The sequence below is a fragment of the Schistocerca piceifrons genome, chromosome X (genome assembly GCF_021461385.2).
Source record: "Schistocerca piceifrons isolate TAMUIC-IGC-003096 chromosome X, iqSchPice1.1, whole genome shotgun sequence".
In the NCBI taxonomy this organism is placed as follows: domain Eukaryota; kingdom Metazoa; phylum Arthropoda; class Insecta; order Orthoptera; family Acrididae; genus Schistocerca; species Schistocerca piceifrons.
The window spans coordinates 208,966,183-208,989,677 of NC_060149.1; the positions used below are offsets into that span (position 1 = coordinate 208,966,183).

The following is a 23,495-nucleotide window of genomic DNA, read 5'->3' on the forward strand; positions in this document are numbered from 1 at the left end:
GTTATTAAGAAACATGAACCAATGCAGTATTACAGAGACTTACAAACAAACAATGCTAAATAAAATACTCAAATAGCAAATCTCATTATCAGTCAATTCACTCTCTGACCAAAATAATTTTGATTTTCATGTGAAATGTTTCAAATGTCTTTACAGTATGAAACACACGTAGTCTGACCTCCCCCCCCCCCCCCCCCTCCTCCTCTCTCTCTCTCTCTCTCTCTCTCTCTCTCTCTCCCCCCCCCCCCCCCCTCCAATCTCTGTTTCTTCTTCCAAAAATTCATTTCTTCCTCTTTCTGTTCGATGTCTAAGCACATGACCAATATGAAGGAATGGTTAAAAGCGCATTTCACTTTTCCATTTTCTTTCTCCTGCTCATAGAAACCAAAGTGTAATTTCATAGTATTGTTTCGACTGAAGTTACTAATAGAAATGTAACTTAATCTAAAGTTTACAAAAGAAGAATTCTCTATAGCATATTGCTTCATCCATATTCTGTGCAGGTATTACATAAAAGTAAACCTAACACCATGTACATATAAAGAACACTACAATTACTTCGCAATAACAGCATTATCCAGAACCACTGGAATAGCTTACACTGTCACAGCCTACATCTTATTATGAATGGCAGTTAGCATATAATATTAAGCTATGCTAGACAGGTAAATAACACACATCTGCACTGATACCTGCTTGGCTAAGGAGTATTCTTGTCCCTTACTGTATTGTAAATTAATCAAGAGCGACAACAAGCACTGCAATAACAAATGATAAATACTATACAATGCAGACATTAGCAACGGGAAGGCACTTAGATATCTAGATCAGCAACTAAGCTTTTGAACTGGCATTATTCTTCAGAGAGCAAAGATGTGCACCTACACGCATGTGCTTTGCACGACAGACTGCACACACGCTTCTCTCCCCCCCTCCCCCTCCCCCTCCATACACACACACCTTCTGATGAACATAATTCAGTTACACAAGTGAGTATTTTTCTGTTCTTGTTTACATATCGATCCACCCTTCCACAGTAGTGGTCATCTTCACTGATTCCACTGCTGTATTAACAGAGGCAAGATTTACATGTATACTGAACACAGACATCAAGACGGATTTTTTTTTACAACGAACTTGTTAATATGGTAAATCATTACCCAAAAAGAAACTATGTATAAGATCATTAAACATTCTGTCATTGTTTATACAGTTTAAACTTAACAAGCAATAGATCTGCAACAACTTCATTCTGTTTATTATTTCATTATTTTTATGATTACTATTTCTATTATTTTAAGTAAACTGCAAGTACAAATAGAGCTGAATTTTATTGTCCTCTCTCAAAATCAAACATTGGCTCTCCATTATTCAAATTAAATACTAAATAAATAATAGTTACATGCTCATTAATTTTCTTTTTGAATGCAGAAATACCACAGTAAATGTTTTAACAGGTGTTTTTATTTGTTGTTTGAAATGATCAATGGTGCAACAATATACCTGACCTTCGATAAAGAAAATGACAAAGCTTAGATGAGAAATTATAGCCATATTTCAATCATCAGTTTGAGAATAAAAAGGCATTTGTATGAGTGGAAAACAAATGCAAATAAAATGTTGACACTCTACAGCATAACAAGTCGATGTTCTAGCACACCTGCATCATTAACCGATGAGTAACTGTCATATGTTTTATTCAGTGGTTACACAAAACAGTTAACCAAAATTCAATGAGGAGTGCCATTCAAAATGAAACACTGAAGCTCAATTTCATGTGAATGCAATATTGGTATTACATCTCTTCTAATTGGTTTAAAAATCAGCATCATATGATAAAGAAGTCAGAGACTATGGTGTGAATAAAATCATTAAAATTTAGTTAACAGAAGAAAATGATGGCAGTAAGAAAATTTATAAATCTAAATTGAAAGTGACTGTATGGAAGCGTCACAGATTGAATACACATGTGCCTACTTAAGTATCTAATGTGAATAATGGCAGGAAAAACAGTTTTTGTCACTATTTTTCTTTATCAATGTTGGCAGCTCTTCTTTTCTGCTAAACTTCTTGTATGCCTTCATTTGGGTTTAGGTGAAGTCATTTCATTATTGTTACTTTCAGTGATCCAACATCGAGTAATCATTATCACTATTACTTTGCTTTGCTATTAAAATTGTCTACAGTTATTTTATGTTTTCTTCATGTTTATTTCTTATTCCCTGAGAGCTCTTACAAGACCTTACACATTTCCACTATTTTGCAAACAGTCAGTACCCCTGGGATCTTTTGTTTCAATCAAAGAATCTTTAACATCGCAGTTTCATGATCTTGCTTTCATTTGCTCTCTTGCATATTGGGAGACTCCATCAAATTTAGTTTTTGGGTGCCGCCTTCTTCTCTCCTCTCCACCAATCGTAATTGTAACTTTTCCACTTGATTTTCTTCACTCCACCTCTCCTGCTGTGTAGAGCAGCATACTGATTTTAGAATACCATTAGCACAAACTTTATGACAATGATGAAAGCACAGTACAAGATCTGTACACAAGCATTACTGCTGCTCTAACATCACTTTGGTGGGAATTTTGCAGGTAACATAATTGGAATATTTTATATTAGAAAATTGCAACTGCACTGGAATGTTTAATGGCAGTGGGTCTGGAAGTAAGCCCATTGCTGACAATAAAAGTATACATCTAACCAGTATACTGCCATCCACTCTACAACAAAACTACCGTGTTACACAAATGTCATCACAATGCTGAAAAATGGTTGCTTCTGATTGTAGTACAGTACATAACCACATTTATTCATTTTTGTCAGGTGTTTCATACTGCAGTACCATTAAATTACTGTAATGACAAGGTCATGGAATGTAATACTAATTGGTAGATGTTAACAAGTGAGGAATAGTCAACAAACTGTGCAAAACAAAATACAATAAATTTCTTACTAATGAATTTGTGGTTCACAAATTGCAACTTAGCGTGGAAAATATTATATCTTTGTACTATAGAAACAGAATGACTTAACAGATAACATAATCCCCTTTTTAAAAGAAAATCATTTAATTGGTATATAGACAAAATAGAAAACTGTACTTTACAAGTATTTTCAGATCACAGTAATTTAGAATGGCTTCTCTGGGACAGGGAACAAAAAAAGGAATAATCTTTCTACGTTAGAATACTCATTCACTATGTTACAAAAATATACATTCATAGCATCATACACAGCACTCTACATTAAGTGTGGTCTCTTCAAACTGGCATAAGAGACAATGACTAGCAAATGAATCCACAATAGCTCATCCATTTCCTGTATAGCAATGCAGTAACATATAATATCTACTTTTCATTTAATCAGCTGTTTGCATTTCTCAGTCACTCTAAATAATACATTCACAGGAATGAAACTGAAACACCTGAGTAATGAAAGGCCTGCTGGAAGAGATTCATTTTTACATAATATACAACATTCATTCAATTTTCTCTAACTCATTCACATTTGAGTATTTCTCTACACAAACTACAGTCATAACACCAAATACATGCACATGTAACTGAAAAAAATGACCATAAATGTTACCTGTGGGACAACAGACACAGATGAAACACAAGCTCATTGTGAAAATCATAACCACAAATGTGTTTCTTTTTAACAACTTGCATCAAACAGGCTATCACGGCTGTAAGAATCTCTTGGGAATGGAGGTGCTGAATCACGTCTTTTGGGACTTGTTCCTGATACTTCACTTTTACTGTTTCCCTCTTTAGGATATATCTTAATGTTTACATCTTTAAGATCCTTTTTTGCCACTTCCTTTATTGAGCTTAATGTCTTTTGGAACCATGGTGGCCATGTTGTTTTATTCATTTGTGCTTCTGTAATAGCTGTATGTAATTTGTGTAGAAGGTCCTGAAAGAAATTACATTAATATTAAGAAATAAAAATCTATGCTATAGTATGTAAAATGTACTTTTAATTTTTCCTTTCTTGCTCTACACTAACACTTTCCTTCTATTTAAGAGAGCACAAACAACAATCACATTTCTCAATTCTATTCATTAGCCTGAAATGGTGATCGGCACAGATACTTGAATATTTTACATTTGTATGACTTTTTAATTTATAAATGGAATGAGAAGGTGCTAAACTATAAATGAAATTAGTATTAATATTAAAATATTTCTGTCATGTAAGTAAAAACACACACACACACACACACACACACACACACACACATACAAACTACCACAACTGACTCATCTTTCATTTCTTAAGAAGGAACATATAAGATCCACATGCTAGGATCAGTCTTGGTACTTTAAATGTTGCTATCAGCTAAGGTGGAAATTTTAGCCCCTGAAGCTAAATACTGGCCAGTCGTTCTATCTTCTTGTAATTTTAACAGTTTAATTTGCCACTTGATAATATTACAAGCAAAGTATTTGAAATAAGTCTTTCCTACCCATGTAGCTGTTTCAGACAGATGTACATGTGATGCACAATTTTTTGAAGATTTTTTTTTTTTTTAGAAAGTTACATTTCTACAAAGTAGGCATTAAAGATGATGATAATATTTATCTACCGGTTTAGCTGAGTGTGAAACTTGAAACTTTCTGGCAGTGCTGAGTGTGTCAGTAAAATTAAAATTCTGAGTAAATCACAAATTGAATTCCAAAAGGACCACTCCATATGACATGTTGTCGTTCACCAACCGCATTATAAAATATTTAAATGACAAAATAGAAGTCCCTGCAACCTCTATAGAGTATTTTAAGTGTAAATGGCAACAGGATTTTGATGGTGCTAGTGTATCTCATGTTGAAATAAAAAGCTCCTTCTGTTTGCATCAGTTACCACAGAACAAATCACTACCACATTCCAAAACAATTGCTATCAGGTGTACTGCTGTTCTTGTCATAAGTAATTCCTTTAAATCTATTTCATATTGTTAAGAGAAGGAATAAACTATAAACGTGTCTACTGAAGGAAGAGATGACAAAATTTGTAAAAAACTTGCTGGAGGTGCTTCGCAGCAACTTGAGTATTATGTAGTATTTGCACCAAACACAGAGGTCTGAATGAGTTGTGGTGAAACTTAGTCCACAACAAGAGAACATACGGTGAGTGAAACATTTAAAATCAAATGTTAAACATTTTTCAGTGTGCATACTGATACTTGATATGGAAACTACATAAACTGCTCTGAAAAATTTTGCACCACCTTCATGACTCGCATAATGTGTGGCATTTTTGTCAAAAACCTCCCCTTCAATATTGTTTAGTTCATAGAAAACCACTACACAGAGGCACCTTTGTAACTGATGTAAAAGAAACCTTGCATTCTCAGTGCATTTCTGTAGAGCACACTGTGGGCCCCATCTTGAACAGGACAATGCACCTCATTACAGCGTTCAGTCTTGTCAACATCCCTTCAAGGGCCATGTACGTTGCCACAATATGGCAAGATACAGAAAGTTGCCTGCCAAATTGGTCTACACCACAGAAATGTCATTTAAACATTCAACTGCTAATGAACACTCAAAATTTGCCTCATAATGATTGTGAGTGGTCAATGACAACAGCTGAAGGTAGCTACCTGCAAACTGTGTGTTGTACGTTACCTAAGGAAAAGGCTACAAAAATTGTGCAGTGCACTTTGGAGAAAGATGGGGGTGCTATGTCGAACCAGACAGTGCATAACCATCTCCAGATGATGAAATTTATCTCTCAGCAACCTTACAAACTACAAACCAACTCCCAGTACTGTGATGCGTGAAGAAGGTGGGCAAGAAAATGACCAGAATGGAACCTGAGTCAGTGCCATCCAGTTCTCTTCACTTAAGAGTGCAGGATTCCTCTGATGCTTGGTCATCTTACAAGACTGTGGAGATGACAAGGAACCAATGAACAACTCATGTCCCACACATTACGTCCCACAGCAGAGTAGGCAGGTAAGTCAGTAATGTTTTGGTCTGCTACAATATACAATCATTAGAATGCTACTGAATGTCAACTGGCAGCATATTTTGATTTAATGGAAGTGCAAAGGGATGCACTTTCAAAAAATCTGCCTTTATTACAGTTAGCAAAATAAATTGACAGTGTACATTTTAATAAGAAATGCCAGGAACAGAAAGTAATGCCAGTTTATGTTCATGCCAACATAACAGCCCACTTGCTTCTACAGTATTAACCAAGTATTCAACATGTATTGTAATCGTGGACACATGGTTTATACCACTCTGAGCTATGAAGTCTGCCAACGATGACTAGTTGCAACAAAATGAAGTTTTATTTAACAGCAGTTTTTGGCAGTATGTACACAAAATGTCTTACTGAAGCTGTGAGGTACAAATTAATAAATATTTATGCTGGTTTTCCCTCCCTCTTCTCCTTCTTCCCCATAAAACATTCTCTGTCACTCTTTGCTACCACTGAATCTTAGCACACACACATTCACAATTATGTATGCAGGAGATTCAAAACTTTCTTTTTACAATTTAGTATAGATAATGATCTTCTAAAACTTCAGGAACTTAATATACTTTGACCTGTTCCAATAAATTTTTTGTTAATGTCATGTGAGATAATAGTCTGTGAAATTTTTGCATAAAGAATTTCTTGTGCAAAACCATATGCATTATTGACAATAAGTTTGTGTAATGTGCATAACAGGACTGCTGGCCAGTATAGGAAGCTACAAGAAAATTTTACTCCAAGATCTGTATTGTCCTCAAATGGATTAGTCTCCAAACAACAGGTCTCAACAGATTCAGGAATGATTTATCATGCTTCATGATAGGTGTGAATGGAAATTAATTACTGATAATTCTTTGGTGTAGCTTTTAATTTGACAGTGAATGGTTAAGAAGAGAAAAAAAGGAAGAGAACTAATTCAGTTTGCAGCAGAAAACCACAGATGTCCCTATAAATGTAGTAATTGCTGTCACAGTTTTCAGCATCTTCTGTGACTCGTTAGGCAAATCTTAGGGATGATCCATCTTTCACTGTTAAAACGAAATTACTAATTTGTTTACAATTACCTCAATGTCAAAAACATGAGGTCTGAACAAAATGAAGTAATACTGTTTGCATTACTAATGAACTATGAGGCTTGCCCAGAAAGTAATGCACTTCATTTTTTGCTCAGCTGAAAACAATGCTACGAATGTAAGACATTGCATATGTATTATTTGAAGTCTCCTGAGTGAATGCGCCAAGTTTCCATCACTTCTGACAGACAGCATAGCTGCAGGAAAGTTTCAAAATGGTGTCTGGAAATGATGTATGTTACAAGCAAAGTGCTGTCATTGAATTTCTCACTGCAGAAAAAGAAACCATCAGGAATTTTCACAAACACTTGGGCAAAGTCTATGGAGCATCTGCTGTTGACAGAAGTACTGTTAGTCACTGGCACGGAGAGTGAGATCATCAGAAGGCGTTTCGGTGGAGCTCCACGATTTGCATCGGTCGGGGAGACCATCCACAGCTGTCACACCTGAAATGTTGCAGTGAGCTGATGTTTGGGCCATTAAAGGATGCCATTTGTGGAAGACATTTTGAGGATGATGAAGATGTGATTCACACTGTGAAGCAATGGCTCCACCACCAGAACAAGGACTGGTACCGACAGGGCATACACGCCCTTGTTTCACACTGGAGGAAGGCCATAGAACGGGATGGAGATTACGTGGAAAAATAAGATGTGAAGGTAAAACACCATTCTTTTGTGTGTGAAATTCTCATTATGTTCAATAAAGAATTGTTGAAGAAAAAAGTGTGGTGCATTACTTTCTGGGCAACCTTCATATTTATTACATGACAGCATGATGTTACCTCTGACTACAGTGTTTATTTTTTTTTCTACAGTTGTAATATTGCTCATTTGTCAAGTGCAGTATGTTGCCACATCACTGTGCAAATAATTTTTGTAAATACTACATTACAAGTAGAGAAGAGCCCAAAAAGCTGAAATTGCAATCATGGATAAATAAAATAATACAACAAAATGCAACAACAAGGTGTGATTTGAAAATTCAGCATCACTGTGTACCTGAAACCAGTTATTCACCAAGGATCATGGCATAATGGTGCCCAACTGAAATTGAGCAATCCAGAAATTATTCACAACCAACCTTCAAAGCTTCATATTCTGCCTGTAGCTCTCTCCTACTTTACAAACTGTGAGGGTAGATCTTGACTTGTGCTTGGATTGTAAGTGTACTGTCCATGACAGGCAAGGTTTTGGGTTCAACTCACAGTCTGTTATGGTATTCCAAAACAGTGCAGCTGTTTTTGAGCTATAACTTATGATGTGACCAGATTAATGAAAATTTATCAACTTAGAGGCACTGCATGAATAGTTTACTGTAGACCTGTTCTTGTGTTCCACTGGAAGACAAGATTGATGGAGCTCCTGCATGGCCTCATGAGAAACAACAAGTAGAAATGTTATTAACAGTGGAATTGATGAATGAATACAGACAATTAGACTCAAACTAGTCCTACATTAAGTGTGACCACTTTTAACAATAACATATATTATTAGTAAATAAATTTAAAGCCTCAGTCTCATTTATTTTAAGTCAGTCCTTGTTTCCCTTTTTGCAGCAAAGTGCAAGAGCTTGTAAGTACTAAACTTTTCATCCACTGCCATCAAATTGATTTCAGTTAAACTTGTCACAGCATACGGTTGCAAAAACATTGTGCACTTATATGACATGACAAATATTTCATTACCAATAAGACAAATCTTGTTCCTGTTTTGTTTGACCTTGTTTGTCTCAACTCTTTCACTATTTTCACATCTTTGGTTAAAAGCAAATGGTCTGTTGGTCAATATCATGTGTTTAAAATGTTGTTACTTGAGTTCCATATCAACATCAATCCAATTTATTTTTCCACACAATTCAATCTGTAATTCAAAAATCTGAACATTTTATTTCTTTATTGTGTTCTAGAAGTACGTACTACTCTCAAAATTTGTTGAAAGTAACATACTATAATAACTCAAAAGTAGCTGTGTTTTTCATAATCTGTTACTTACCTGATTAAGACACTCTGCTTGTACTCGAGCAAGTTTTGTCTGTGCTAGTTCTAGCTCTAGCTCCCTAATCCTTTCCTGCGCCCTTTGAAGTTGGGGATCAATAGTAGCAGCTGGTGTTCCTGTGTTTGCTGTCACTTCTTCCTCAGTGCCATAGACCAGTTTCCGACACTGATTGCATAACTTAACTTGTGCCTAGAAGAGCATATTTACTATCACAGACATTACCAAAATTTGATCATACAATTTAAAAGAATAAATTTTGCAAAAGATTCTTTTTAAATGGAAGCCTTAATAAAAATTATTTAGATTTTCACAAAACTGATGGTCTAAAAATGCATTTTCATCTATAATCAGTTTTTTAATATTTTACAATGTTATACATGTGAAAAATTTTCTTTTCAAAAAGATTTTTTGAAACTAAAATTTTTCTGAGTGTATAGTGATGGGATATTACAAAGTAACCCATACTACTAAACAGCATTTTACAGATACATATTAATAACATTTCAGGCATACCCTTAGTTCCTGTAGTGCCAATTTAGCTGCAATCTTTTCCGCATCCAGTCTCTGGCAAATCTATAATACACCAAAGACATATATTAGGGATTCATTTAATATAAAGATATGAAATTAAATGCATCTACCTGACTACTCTGCAATTCATACTCCAGTGCCCAGCAGAGGATAAATATACACCCCCAAGAACATGGAAAATATAGCGTATTTATTTATTTAGCGTATGGCTCATAACATCACAGTAAAAATTACAGAAACAACACGATTAAAAAAAAAAAAAAATCACATATGTATAAACAGAGCAATAAATAACAGTTTGTATATAAGGACACCACCAATTGTAAATTTACACTCACAGAAGAGCAATCACAAGCAGACGTCCAGCTTAGATAATAAATAGTCGATTGCCTCTTGGGTCGCCATTAGGAAATCCTGTGGGTCACCCTCGTATGCCCTTAGTGGGCATTCCTGCACGATGTGTTTGACCGTCTGTCTCTCAGCGCCACAGTCGCAAGCAGCCGAAGGAAGTTTACCCCATCTCTGTAAGGAGTCGGCGCATTTCCCACAGTTGGTTCTGATGCGATTAAGAGTTGACCAAACTTTGCGAGGGCAATCAAATCCTTTTGGTTTACTAAAGATGCATGGCATACTGTGGCAGTTTACTGCTGTTCTGCTCTCCCATTCCTTTTTCCATCGTTCATTTATTTTAAAGTTGGTTTGGTGCAGAGCCTGTGCGGTCTTTAGTGGAGGGTGCCTAGACCGGAGTCGGTTTCCTTGGATGTCGTGAGTATCTTCATGGATTTGTAATTGAGGGTTGGTCATGATTTTTTGAAATTCTCTAACCAGAGCGTGTTCACGGCGCAGGTTAAGAGGGGCTATGTTACTGAGAACGGGCAGCCACACTGTAGGAGTTGGCCTGATTGTGCCTGATATAATACGCATTGTTGCATTAAGTTGGCTATCTACCATGTGTGTGTGTTTGCTGTTGAGCCACACTGTGGCACAGTATTCTGCCACTGGATACACCAAGCCAAGTGCGGATGTTCTTAAGGTGGATGCTGTGGAGCCCCAAGTGGTGCCACAGAGCTTCCGCAATATGTTGTTGCGTGTTTTAAGTTTCGCTGCAGTTTTCGTCAGGTGTTCTTTGAATGTTAGTGTCCTATCTAGGGTAACCCCAAGGTACTTTGGATGTTTGTTGTGATTTAGTAATTTCCTGTCTAGATAGACTTGTAATTCTCTGTTGGCCATTTTGTTGTTCAAATGGAAGGCAGATACTTCCGTCTTTGTAGCATTAGGTTGTAGCCTCCATTTTCTAAAGTACTCGCTGAGAATTCCTAGGTCACTCGTAAGGATATCTTCGGCAGTTTCTATATTTCTGTGGGCTGTTGCTAGAGCCCAGTCGTCAGCATAACCAAATTTGCGCGATTTGCCCCACATCACAGTGAAACAGAACGATAGCGTAATGATACAGTATATACGAGGAATAATCTAATGGATAATGAATATCATGTTAACTGGTAAATTTGCTCATAATTTACTCATGTACATTAGTAAATACATTTCACACATGAAAACTACAGAGAGAGTGTGTGTGTGTGTGTGTGTGTGTGTGTGTGTGTGTGTGTGTGTGTGTGTGTTTGGAGGCGGAGGGGGAGAGAGGGAATGGAAGGGAGGAAGGGAGGAGAGGGAGAGGAGGGAAGAAGGGAGGGAGATATGGAGGGCAGGGGATACTTTGGAGGAATACATACCTCCTCCACAGGGCAACAGTCTGAAGTGCCCTGTAAATGCACAACTGGATTCAGATCACAGCTGTGAGCATATCACTTCGTAGAAGGAACACAATTCGTGTAAAATCTCTCCCCTGCAAACCATGCAGTATGACTGACTACTCTTTAAATTCAAGATGACAAGTAACTCACCAGGACAACCCTGCTGTTAAACTGCCAAGAGCAGTAAGTGCCCAAAATTTGTTGATAAGAAACGAGCCTCACCATTAATCTCCATCTATCAATTTGTCTACAGACATAAGATAGGCTAGTCAATACCATTCACAAAGAGCTTCTCGAAGTCCACACAGTCCTACTGAAACACTACATACTGCAGATATTTGTCAAATAATATTTCAAAGAGATAGAAGAGCTGGCCAGTACTTACCTCAGCTCAGTACAGCCGATAGATACACAAAAAACAGAACCGAAAATTTACGTTCCTAGCTTTCGGAACAAATGTTCCTTCATCAGGGAGGAGAGAGGGGAAAGAAAGGGAAGAAGGGAAAGTAGATTCAGTTACTCACAACCCAGGTTATCCAGGTTATCCTCCCTGATGAAGGAACATTTGTTCCGAAAGCTAGGAATGTAAATTTTCGGTTCTGTTTTTTGTGTATCTATCGGCTGTACTGAGCTGAGGTAAGTACTGGCCAGCCCCTCTATCTCTTTGTTAGTATTTGTTTCACATCTTTATATGAGATTTTCCATTAATCATTTACATAATATTTCAATTCTGCCACAGTATTTAACGATCACTCCATACACAAAATGTTGTGCTCTTTGTAATTGCCAGCAAATGGGTAGATTGTGAGCAGCTGCTTGGCAAGAGAAGCCCAGTCATTAGCCCACATGTAACAAACATGTTGCTACAAAAAAATACTTCTGTAGAGTGAAGTGCTTTCCTAAGGGATGCTCTGGAAGATCACTGATTTGTCAAAATGAGTGTTAAAGTGTTTGAAGGTCTCTGGTAAGCAAAATATATTATGAGCCTAGTCTCATTTCAATTGCAGACAGTTACTAACATGCTCATCATGAAATCAGAAACATCTGACTGGGGCACTTGTAGGGTGCATAAAACCAAATGTACCAGCTTTTCACTGCTTAATCAGTTGGTAGGCCGTAAGCTCCACAGAATATCTCAGGGCCCTGCATAGTGTCAATATTTGCTCTCTTCCCAGTGCCTTATGTTTCTGCTTTTGTATCTGGGCACTTTAAAGCTATGTTTAGTGCCAATGTGCCAGATACTAGACATGTGTCAAATTTTACTTTATCTCAGATTACATATGAGACCCAAAGAGTTTCATTTTATTACTTCACTTATTTCTGTTTATTCTAAACATATAGGGTGGGCAAAGTAAAACTTGACCAGAAATTACTTACAATACAACTGATGCACGACTGATCCTTGTTAATGAATATCAAAGAAGATGCTAGCAATGTTCACCACTGACATTGGTGCAACACTGTGCTCAATTTATCAAACTTTGAGAAACGAGTACATGCTCTGTCTGGGGGAGAGCAGCAATAGTATTTTCAGCACTATACTTTAGCACTTCCACTGTGTGAGGTTTATATGAGCAGATCCAACCCTTCAATTTGCCCCTTAGGTAAAAATTAGAGGAAGAGCAATGACGCGATCAAGGCGGTCGGGACAATGTGTTGTCTCTGCTGACTGTCCTCTCTTTACCAAACACCTCATGCACTTGTGACAAGTTTGTCAACGTGGTGTGTGCTGTTGTTCCACCTTGCTGGAAAAAGCCATTAATTTCCTGTGATTAGATCCACATACATATTGAACAATTCCTCAACATACTGGCACTGTTAATTTGGTGAAAGAATATTGTTGCATGCGGACACCAGATATTGTGCACAAAAAACTAATCTTGAGATTATTCAATGGCTCTTCAAAGTAATGGTGGGGATTTTCTGATGCATAATGGCACATGTTCTGTGAGTTCACATACCCACACAGGCCCCATCTGAAAAAATGAACAACTGAGGATCCAAAAGCCCCCGTTCTACTTCACTTGGAAACCACTGGCAGGACTCAATATGCTGAAGTTTGTCTTGATGCCTTAACTCTTGCACAGCAATAAACTTGTGAGGATACAGATGCTTGTCCTTTTTGATACTTTTTCGACACAACAGTATCTTAATTCCCATTTGCACAGATAAGTGGTTGTTGAGATTTCAGCAGATTTTGTTCTAGGCTTTCCTGGTGTTCGAACACTATTTGGGCAGTCATCAATTTTGTTCACAATAGTACCCATTTCATGCCTTTTGCCACTAGGTTCTGCATTGCAGACTTTGCTGGAAATTTTGCCAAAACACTTCCAGTCTTGAACTTCTGTGGAAACTATTCCGTACATGTTTTCCATGAACTATACTTCACTTAACATTCAATGATCACACACTGTTTTATTGTATCATTTTGTGCTGTATTCAACTGGTCACTTAACACGTCTGCCCCTCTCACTCACTCAAATGTAATGACACAGTGAAGTATTCGAGTCAGAGCATGCAGGAGAGGCACATGCGCAGACATTAGACAGTAACCAATAGGTGCATCGAAATCATGTTTTCCACCATTTTCTGTGACGGACAGTTCTCCTGGTCATTATCATTAACAACAGTCAATTCCACATCAACCTCACAAATATTTTCTGAGCCAGTTTTATTTTACCCACTTTAGTGAGCACAGAACAAGATGTAACAGGGTGTATACAAGGAAATGGAAAAAAAATTCCCGGATTTTTCCCGGATATCCCGGTTAAAAACACACTCTCTCCCAGGTGAAAATACACGTTTTCCGTGTGAAGTAACAGTATAATATTCCTCAGAACTGTAAAACTCATCAATACTTTGAATGGTTATGGTTTTATACACTGGCGTAGAATTTCTGAGCCCTTTTGAAAACGAAACTCAGGAAAAAAGACCATTTACACTGTATATTTTCGTATTACGAAAGTATAAATTCGAATTCCATCAAACACCTCATGTTACTTTCCGAAGCATTGAAATCGAGATTGCGATGCGCCTTTGTAAGCCAGTCATAGCTCATGTCACGTGATTTCGCCAGCCAATACAGTGGGTATTCAGAGCTTAGGACACGTGATGTAGTCAGCCATTAGCATTATCACTGTTGAAGTAGTGCGTGTCACAAATAGGAAAAGTTAATGGTGTACATTAATATGCATAGTGTTGCCACAAGAAAAGCAGAGCTTTCACATATAATATTGGTCTCTACGATTAATAAGCTGCAAGAGAAGCTAAACTTTCACATATAATGTTGGCCTTTTTTTTGCGAGATACACCACACAAATGTGCCAGAAAAAGTTTTAATACCTACATAAATGTCTGATCTTCTGGGCTCGAAATTTTTTCTATATGGCCATCCTCAAATACTTGATTTTTAAATGAGAGTCAAACGCCCTGTGAGTTTAAGAAATTCTTCGCACTTTCTCGCACTTTGTTCATCTTGCGTAAAAGGAAATTTACTTTGAAAGTAACGCTTTTCAATAAATCATTCGCAATATTTTCCCGGGACCTGTTAGAAAGAGGTTCGCTTCATCAGTTGCCAGAGAGCGCCAGATAACAGCCGTCACCACGCTTGCGCAGCTACAATGACGCAGTAAGCCTATATGTTTGTACGTGTAGAACATTAAAAGATTTTACGTTATGTCATAAAAGAAACAAGGCATCAGAGGAATTCTGTGAACCATACTAAAACGCGTAATTCAGCTTAAAGAGCACATTCGTATGTCCAGATTCGGTTGTAAACTTTCTTGGAGTACCAGTACTGTATTTTTTTATTATTATGGCATAATGCCATATGTACTCTAAGTTGAAAACATTCTTCATTCTTCATTGTGCTGCAAGGCGATTAATGCTTGACTGAAATTGCCTCCCGAGGCAGATACCCTGGTTTGCTCTCAGTGAATAGGGCAGCTTGTGCGCCAGTAAAATTTTTCCAGGTAGCATCTTGCTGCTTGCTTATACAGCTAACAGCCACACTTTTGTAGCCAGAAGCTGGAGAAGGTAAATGCGCAACTCAACTGCACATGCGCATGGGTTCGCTCGCAACTGCTCACATGAATCTAATGTAAACAGTTTTGACGTCATGCTCATCGGAGGCAATTCGTTGTTATGAAGCATTGCATACTCATCCTAAAGCCTTTGACACATTTTTCTATTGGCAGACGCTTGTATGAGCACTGTGTTATGTTGTGTACATAGCACATTTCCTTTGCAACTTAAGTCCCCCCCCCCCCCCCCTCATTCATGTTTTATTGCTGCAGTATTATTCTGCAGTAGCGGGATGCAGTAATATCCTTTGTTAGTGTATTATTTCTTACCATTCAAAATTACAAACAATTAACTGAAAACTGAAACAAAACAGAAACATCCCGGAATTCGAAAAAATTCCCGGGTTTTTCCCGGATCTCCCAGTTGTCCTAGGTCGTATACACCCTGTGTAAAGTGCTTAGAGATGCAAAAGATAACAGGGTAGTGGAGACAGAAAAATACACTGTCCAGTCACATTAATGTCAAAAGCCTGAATACCCACCTTCTGCAGAATGAGACATGCAGGAAGAGTGTCAATGGGGGTTCTGGAAGCTACAATAAGGGATGTGGAGCCATGTCAGCTCTAGCACCATGGCCAGCTGCAATAGGATTCTCAGTTGAGGATCCATGGGGCAAACAGCCTGAGTGAGGTGGTACCACAGATTCTTGATTGGGTTTAAATCCGGGAAGTTTGGTGGAGAAAGGGGTACAATAAACTCATCCTGGCGCTTTTCAAACCAAGCGCATAAACTTCGATTTGTGTGACACATTGCATTGTCCTGCTGGTAGAGGCCACTGTGCTGAGCAAAATCAAACTGCATATAATGGTGGACATGGTCCCCAAGGATGATTCAAACTTGGGTTGATATTGTGCCTTCTAGAATGATGAGATAACTTAGGGAATGCCACAAAAACAGTTCTCTGATCATAACACGTCCCCCTTACCCTGGAGTCTTCCAAAGATTGTTGCTGCATGAACCAGGTGCCTGCTGTAGAGATGGCCATACACAGCAGAGTCCTTGAGGAGATACTGTTGGTAGTCTGCTGGTACATCTGGGCAGTCAGCTGCTTAACAGTTGCACATCTATTCACTCACCCACATCACCACAACCGTTGTTCACGCCTTTCTTCTATGGCCTGTGGTACTCTACAGTTGCCTCGGTGCCAGTTTTGGATAGTGCCATTTTGCCAGCCACAGTACACTTTAACCATGGCTGCATATGAACAGTTTACAAAATTAGCTGTTTCAGAAATGCTGCCACTTATGGCCCAAAAGACAATTATCTTGCCCATTTGAACATCAGATTAATCACTGTGTTTCCGCAATATGACACGACAGTACTGTTTTCCATGCCCCCTGATAAATTTTCCCTCTGCTGCTAGTGCTGCCAGCTGCAGTCTGTGAGAGGTTACTGCATGTTGACATCGAACACAGGCAGTGGTCACATTTATGTGACTGCAACATGTAGAATGAGAATGTGAAAACAATACTTGTAAAAGTTATATAGTTGCCCAAATGAAAATTGGCCAATTGACAATGAGAATGTAGTGCAAGAAGATGACAAGGAAGATTCAATCCTTACCTCAGTGTTTCAAAAAATTTTGCATGAACTTGGAAGGAAAATAAAGTTCAGGTAATAATGAAATACTAATGGAATTCTAACAGGATCAGGCCAAAGAGTGGACAGGAGAAAGAACTATACAAGCTCATGAATAAAACTTATGAAACCAGAGACAGTCAATCAGATTTTGAAAAGCATGTAATTCTAATTGTTCTGAAGAAAGCAAGAGTCAGAAGATGTGAAAATGACTACACAATGAGTCCAGAATCACACATGTCAAAAATACTCGTAACAGTTTTTATTGAAGAATGGAAGGGAAAATTGAAAGTAGAAAAAATGGCTAATAAAGAACTCAATATAGTGAAAAGATGAAATTTTTGAACACAGATTATGACATGTGATATTGCTGAAATCTGTTCAAGGCATGATAGAAGAATACAAACACAGAACAAGGCCTAGATGTGAGTAAGTAAGGCAGATTGTTGGTGATGTAGTATGCACCTGTTATGCTGAAATGAAGATGATTGCTGGCAAGTGACATGACAGGAGAACTGTGACAGACCAACTTTAGGATTGATTACTGAAACACAGGCATGAGTTTCTATCTTTTAAATGTCAGAATCCTTAATTTCTTTAACTATTCCCGTTTCTGACACATCGGCACCACATTTGTGACAAGGGAAACTCCCCATTTTTTCAGTGGTAAAATGGCCCAGTGGATAACCCATTAAAGACTCAACATAGATCAAACATGAAAACAGGAAGAGGGTGTAGTGCACTGCAAAAAAGAAGCAAAATACAAACAATAAATGGTCCCAGCTCAAGACGTGCAACATCGAGCACTGCGCAAGAACCACACAATCGCAGTTATGTGATCATGGTCTTGTACTGCAAACTGGGTGATCTGTGTCCAAATTTCCGCTGTGACCCCCCCCCCCCCCCCACTTTTTTTTCCCCACGAAATTTTTAACTTTCCATCTGGTCACTGACCTATTTGTTCTCCTCCTGTATTCTTGGAAATTGCGATACTATGCATTGGTTATAGAATATGACTCATTTGGTAAGAACATATTAACATCGCAATTAAACATTATGCATATTGACAGCAGGTGACATGCCACACAGCCCTTGCACATAAATGAAAACAACATACAAATGTGTGTAAAATATGTTACAACAAAGGTATTAAATAGGCAAAACTTGCAAAAGGGAATGCAAGAGTAATAACGGGTGGTATTTGTGTTGAACAAATAGGAGGTACGTACATCTGGAGGTCCCTTCCTTACACATCACAGTTGCAAACAGATGTTACACCACGACACAGACACAAATTTGAATATGACGAAAAGATACGTCAATGACCAGATGGACAGTTCACCTTCTGTTTTCAAAGTTCAGAAAACCTGCTTCCTGTTTTCATCCTTGATCTGTGTTCAGTTTTTGATATTCTACCCACTGGGTCACCTTACCACTAAATGGGGTGAAGGGAAGTTTCCCTTGTGAGTGCAAAGTTGTTAAAAAACATCAGGAATGAAAATTCACCTCCAATAGACTAGTAAGTAATGACGGACATCTAAGAAGGCAACCACTGGCTAGACTATAACTTGGAAATGCACAGCAACTTCTCATTTTACAGAGTTTATGCATATTATATAACAAATGTCAACTGCAAGGTGATTAGTACATTGCATGTACCTGTAAGCATGGCAAAACACATGACATTAGAACAGCCCACTTATTTCTAATAGTCTTTTTATGCCATGAGACATTAATAATAACGTCAATGATCTGGGTGAATGTCGCTGTATGGAAAACACTTTTCTTGAGATGTACCTGAACACTTTTGATGACATAATGTGTAATTAAGTATTTGGAGATTACATGCCCTTGTGATATGTGATTGTGCCCAATATGCAAATTACTGTTTTGTATATGGATTCTGAAAATTAGATTTGCCACACTGAGAAGTAGTCACGTTACTGTGCACATCCATAATCACTCCAAGTTACTAATTTTTCGAGGAGAAAATGATGGATGGAGCAGTCTTTTTTTCCTTGTGAACACTAAATGAAATGGAATGATTGTATGGCATTGTTGGCCGGGAGGCCATATTCGGGGGGAGTTCAGCCGCTGGCAAGTCCTTTTTAGGTGATGCCACATCAGCGACTTGTGAGTCAATGATGATGAAAGATACACAACACCCAGTCCCCTACAGGGAATTGAACCCGGGCTCCCTGATTATCCATTTTAAGATATGAATGCACTTCAGCTTGTCACACTATCTGTTATAGTATTTCTTTGGGTGGCCTTCATCCCAGCACTTGTTGTTTTGTTTTGCAGGATGTGGTAGTGTGACCTAGATTACAGCATTTGATGCATTTAGACGCAACCAAATAGTCATTCACATTCCGTGTTCTGAGGCCAATACACAGTGCTTTGGAGTTTACTTCTGTCATACAGTGGAGTGCATCCTTGTCTTAATCCCAGTTTTAAAACATAGTCTGAACTCCTGTTCCAGCTCTTCTATAGTTTTGTACTACATTCCTCACTGGGAAATCTCACGTGGCATGTCATTCACAAAAAAGTATGGCTATATTTTTTTAAGGGGGCTTACATTTAATGTTTGGTATTTTACTGGCTTTCTCTTGTAGATTATATAGACAGATACAGGAAAATTTCGTGTAAATGATAAAGCAAACAATAAAACGAGATCTGCTATTTTTAGCAACATAAAGTGTCTCCACAGGTGATAAAGAGATTGACAGGATTTATGATGAGATAAAACAAATTATTAGGATTGTTACGGAAGAGAAAATTTAATTTATGGGTAACTGTAATTCAACAGTATAAAAAGGAAGAGAACAAAAAATAGTAGGAGAATATGGAACAGCTAGAATTTTGTACAGAGCATAATTTAATCATAACTAACATTTGGTTTATGAATTGTGATGAAGGTTGTAATGTGGAGGAGAATGGAAAAACTGGAAGGTTTCAGATTGATTATGTAACAGCAAGACGGAGACTTGGAAACCATATTTTAAACTCTGAGACATTTCCAGGGACATATGTGGAATCTGACCATGATTTACTGCTTATGCACTGTAGATTTAAACTGAAGAAATTGCAAAACAGTAGGAAATTAAGGAGGTGGCATATGAATATTTTGAAAGATCCAGAAGTCACTGAGAGTTTCAAAGGGAGCATTAGGCAATGACTGACTGAAACAGGAAAGGAAGATGGTAGAAGATGAATGGGTAGCTTTGAGAGATGAAATAGCAAACACAGCAGAGGATCAAAGAGATACAAAATGGTTAAGCAGGAATGGCTGAAGAACAAATGCAAGGCTCTAGAAAATTGTATAACTAGGGAACAGTTAAAGGAGTATATAGAGGGTTATACAATGGAAATAGGGGACTGATGACCCTGTCGTTTAATCCCTTTATGCCCAAAAATACCACCAACAAGGGAAATGAATCTGAAGGCAATGTTATAGAAACACAATACAAAGCAGATGATAATGAATAATATGATACTGCAAGAAGAACTTGACAGAGCACTGAAAGACATCAGTCTAAACTAGACACCTGGAGTAGACGAAATTTCCTTGGAATTTCTCAGATATTTGGGAGAGCAAACTATGAAAAAATTATTCCACCTGATGTGCATGATGAAGAAGAAGGTTAAATACCCTCAGACTTCAAGAAGAATGTAATAATTCCTCTTCCAAAGATGTCGGGGGATGACAAGTGTTAATTTTACCAAAATTTCAGTTTAGTAAGTCATGACTGCAAAGTACTGACACAAATTATTTACACAAGGATGGAAAAACTGATAGAAGCCTACCTTGGAGAAGATGAGTTTGTATTCAAGAGAAATGTAATAACATGTGAGGCAATACTGATCCAACGACTTATCTTAGAAGGTAGGTTAAAGAAAGGCAAACCTACATTTACGGAGTTTGTACACTGAGAAACAGCTTTTAATAATGTTGACTGAAATACACTCTTCACAATTCAGAAGGTAGAAGGGGTAAAATACAGAGAGCAAAAGGTTATTTACATTTTGTACAGATATAACAGTCAAAGGACATGAAACAGAAGGGAGTGAGACAAAGTTGTAGACTTGGAAACCATATTTTAAACTCTGAGACATTTCTAGGGACCTATGTGGAATCTGACCATGATTTACTGCTTATGCACTGTAGATTTAAACTGAAGAAATTGCAAAATAGTAGGAAATTAAGGAGGTGGCACATGAATAGCCCTGAAGTTATTCAATTTGTACACTGAGCAAGCAATAAAGATACCAAAGAAAAATCTGGAGAAGGAACTGAAGTTCAAGGAGAAAAAAAAAAAGTTTTCTGAAGACACTATGATTCTATTACAGACAGTACAGGACATAGAAGAGCAGGTGAATGTTATGAACAGTGTCTTGAAAGGAGGATATAAAATGAACAAGGCTAATGGAATGCAGTCGTATTAAATCAGACAATGCTGGGGGATTTAGATTAGGAAATGAGACACTAAAAGTAGTAGCTGAGTTTTGCTATTTGGGCAGCAAAATAACTTATGATGGCTGAAGTAGGTAAGATAAAAAATTCAGACTGGTAATAGCAAGAAAAGCATTCCTGAAAAAGAGGAATTTATTAACATCTATGAAGGGCATTCAATAGCAACACATTTCTTTCTGAAAGCACATTGGTTTTATTCAGGATTCCAATACACCATTTATTTCTCACTCTCTTGGCTACAAAACCCCATTTTTCAATATGATCTCCGTTCAATGCAATGGCCTTACACCACCATACTTGGAGGGCTTGTATGCTCATATGGTACGACTCTACTGGTCAACGTTGGAGCCAACATCTTGCTGCATCAATAACCTCCCTCCCCATCATCCATGTACTGCTTCCAGCAGAGCACATCTTTCATTGGGCCAAACAGATGGAAGTCAGAAGGTGCAAGGTCTGGGCTATGGGGCTGATGAGGAAGGACAGTCCAATGAAGTTTTGTGAGCTGCTCTCGGGTTTGCAGACTTGTGCGAGGCCTTGTGTTGTCATGGAGAAGAAGTTCATTTGCATTTGTTTGAGGGTAGCACAATAGACTTCAGAGATGACCATTGCACCATGAGGGCGGACTCAAACAGAATAACCCTTTCTGAGTCCCAGAAGACCACTGACGTGACTTTACCAGCTGAGGGTGCGGCTTTGAACTTTTTCGGCGTAGGATAGATGGTATGGTGCCGCTCCGTGTATTGGTGTTTTGTTTCCAGTTCAAAGTGATGAACCCATGTATCACTGCCTGTGACGATGTTTGACAAAAATTTTACACTATTAGCCTTGTGATGTGCAAGCAATCCTGCACAGATGTTCCTTTGTTGCTCTTTTTGGTCTTCTGTTAGGTGATAAGGAACCCAGCGGGCACAGACCTTCAAGTATCACAGTTGGCGAATGAGTGTGTCAGCACTACCAACAGAGATGTCCAATTTTGCAATGAGGTGTTTGTTTGTGATCCATCGAACACCTCGAATGAGTGTGTAAACTCATTCCAACACTGCATGAGTCACAGCTGTGTGTGGCCAGTCGGCTCAAGGGATATCGGACAGGTTTGTGCAACCCTGTTGCGATAAACACACACGAGTTACCCCAGGTCTCACTGTGCTTCTGTTCACTGCCAGACCTCCATAGACATTCTGCAAGTGCCTATGAATATTTCAGATGCTCTCATTTTCCACTAAATAAATTCAAATAAATCTCTCTGCTACGAACGCATGTCTGTTACAGGTGCCATTTTGAAGGTGACATATAGAGGCACAACCTATCAGAACTTCATGAAATTACAGGGGCTGAAGTGGGAATATTCCATGGTGTACCACAGAAAATTCTGCACTGTTCCAACAGAAATGGGCTGAGAAAAAAATGTGTTGAACTACTTATTGAATACCCCTCACAATAAAAATTTAAGCATTAGGAAATCTTTTCTGAAGATATTTGCCTGGAGTGGAGCAGTTCAGTAAAGAAAAGAATAGAAGCTTTTGAAATGTGGTGCTACAGAAGAAAGCTGAAGATTAGATGGATAGCTGGCATAACTAATTAGGAGGTACTGAACAGAATTTGGGAGAAAAGAAATCTGTGGCACAGCTTGACTAAAAGAAGGGATCAATTGATAGGACACATATTGAGACATTAAGGAATTATTAATTTGGTATTGAAGGGAAGAGTGGAGGGTAAGACTTGTAGAGTGAGACCAAGAGACGAATACAGTAAGTCGATTCAAATGAATGTAGGTTGCAGTAGTTTTTTGTAAATAAAGAGGCTTGCACAGGATAGACCAGCACTGAGAGCTGCAGGAGACCAGGCTGCAGACTGAAGATGATGACAATGACAAAAAATGTTAAATTGATGGTTTTTACGAGATGTCACAGAATTTGGCATTTTTTCCTGTTCTCTTGTAAAAATGTTATACATCTCTGGGCAGCATTTTACCAATATTGGTAACAGATAGTCATTTAATGCCGAAATTGGATTTTA

General features: G+C 38.0%; 1 protein-coding gene across 1 annotated transcript in view; it reads right to left on the bottom strand.

Annotated features, from left to right (window-relative positions):
- Window positions 1-257: 257 nt before the first annotated feature.
- LOC124721618 (rab GTPase-activating protein 1-like) overlaps window positions 258-23,495 on the bottom strand; it is a 158,140-nt gene continuing 134,902 nt past the window's right edge. The window contains exons 15-17 of the mRNA XM_047246677.1: window positions 9,574-9,633; window positions 9,058-9,249; window positions 258-3,920 (exon numbers count right to left, since the gene is read on the bottom strand). Coding sequence (XP_047102633.1) covers window positions 3,660-3,920; window positions 9,058-9,249; window positions 9,574-9,633 — 513 coding nt within the window. The 3' untranslated portion in view covers window positions 258-3,659. The remainder of the gene's footprint in view (window positions 3,921-9,057; window positions 9,250-9,573; window positions 9,634-23,495) is intronic.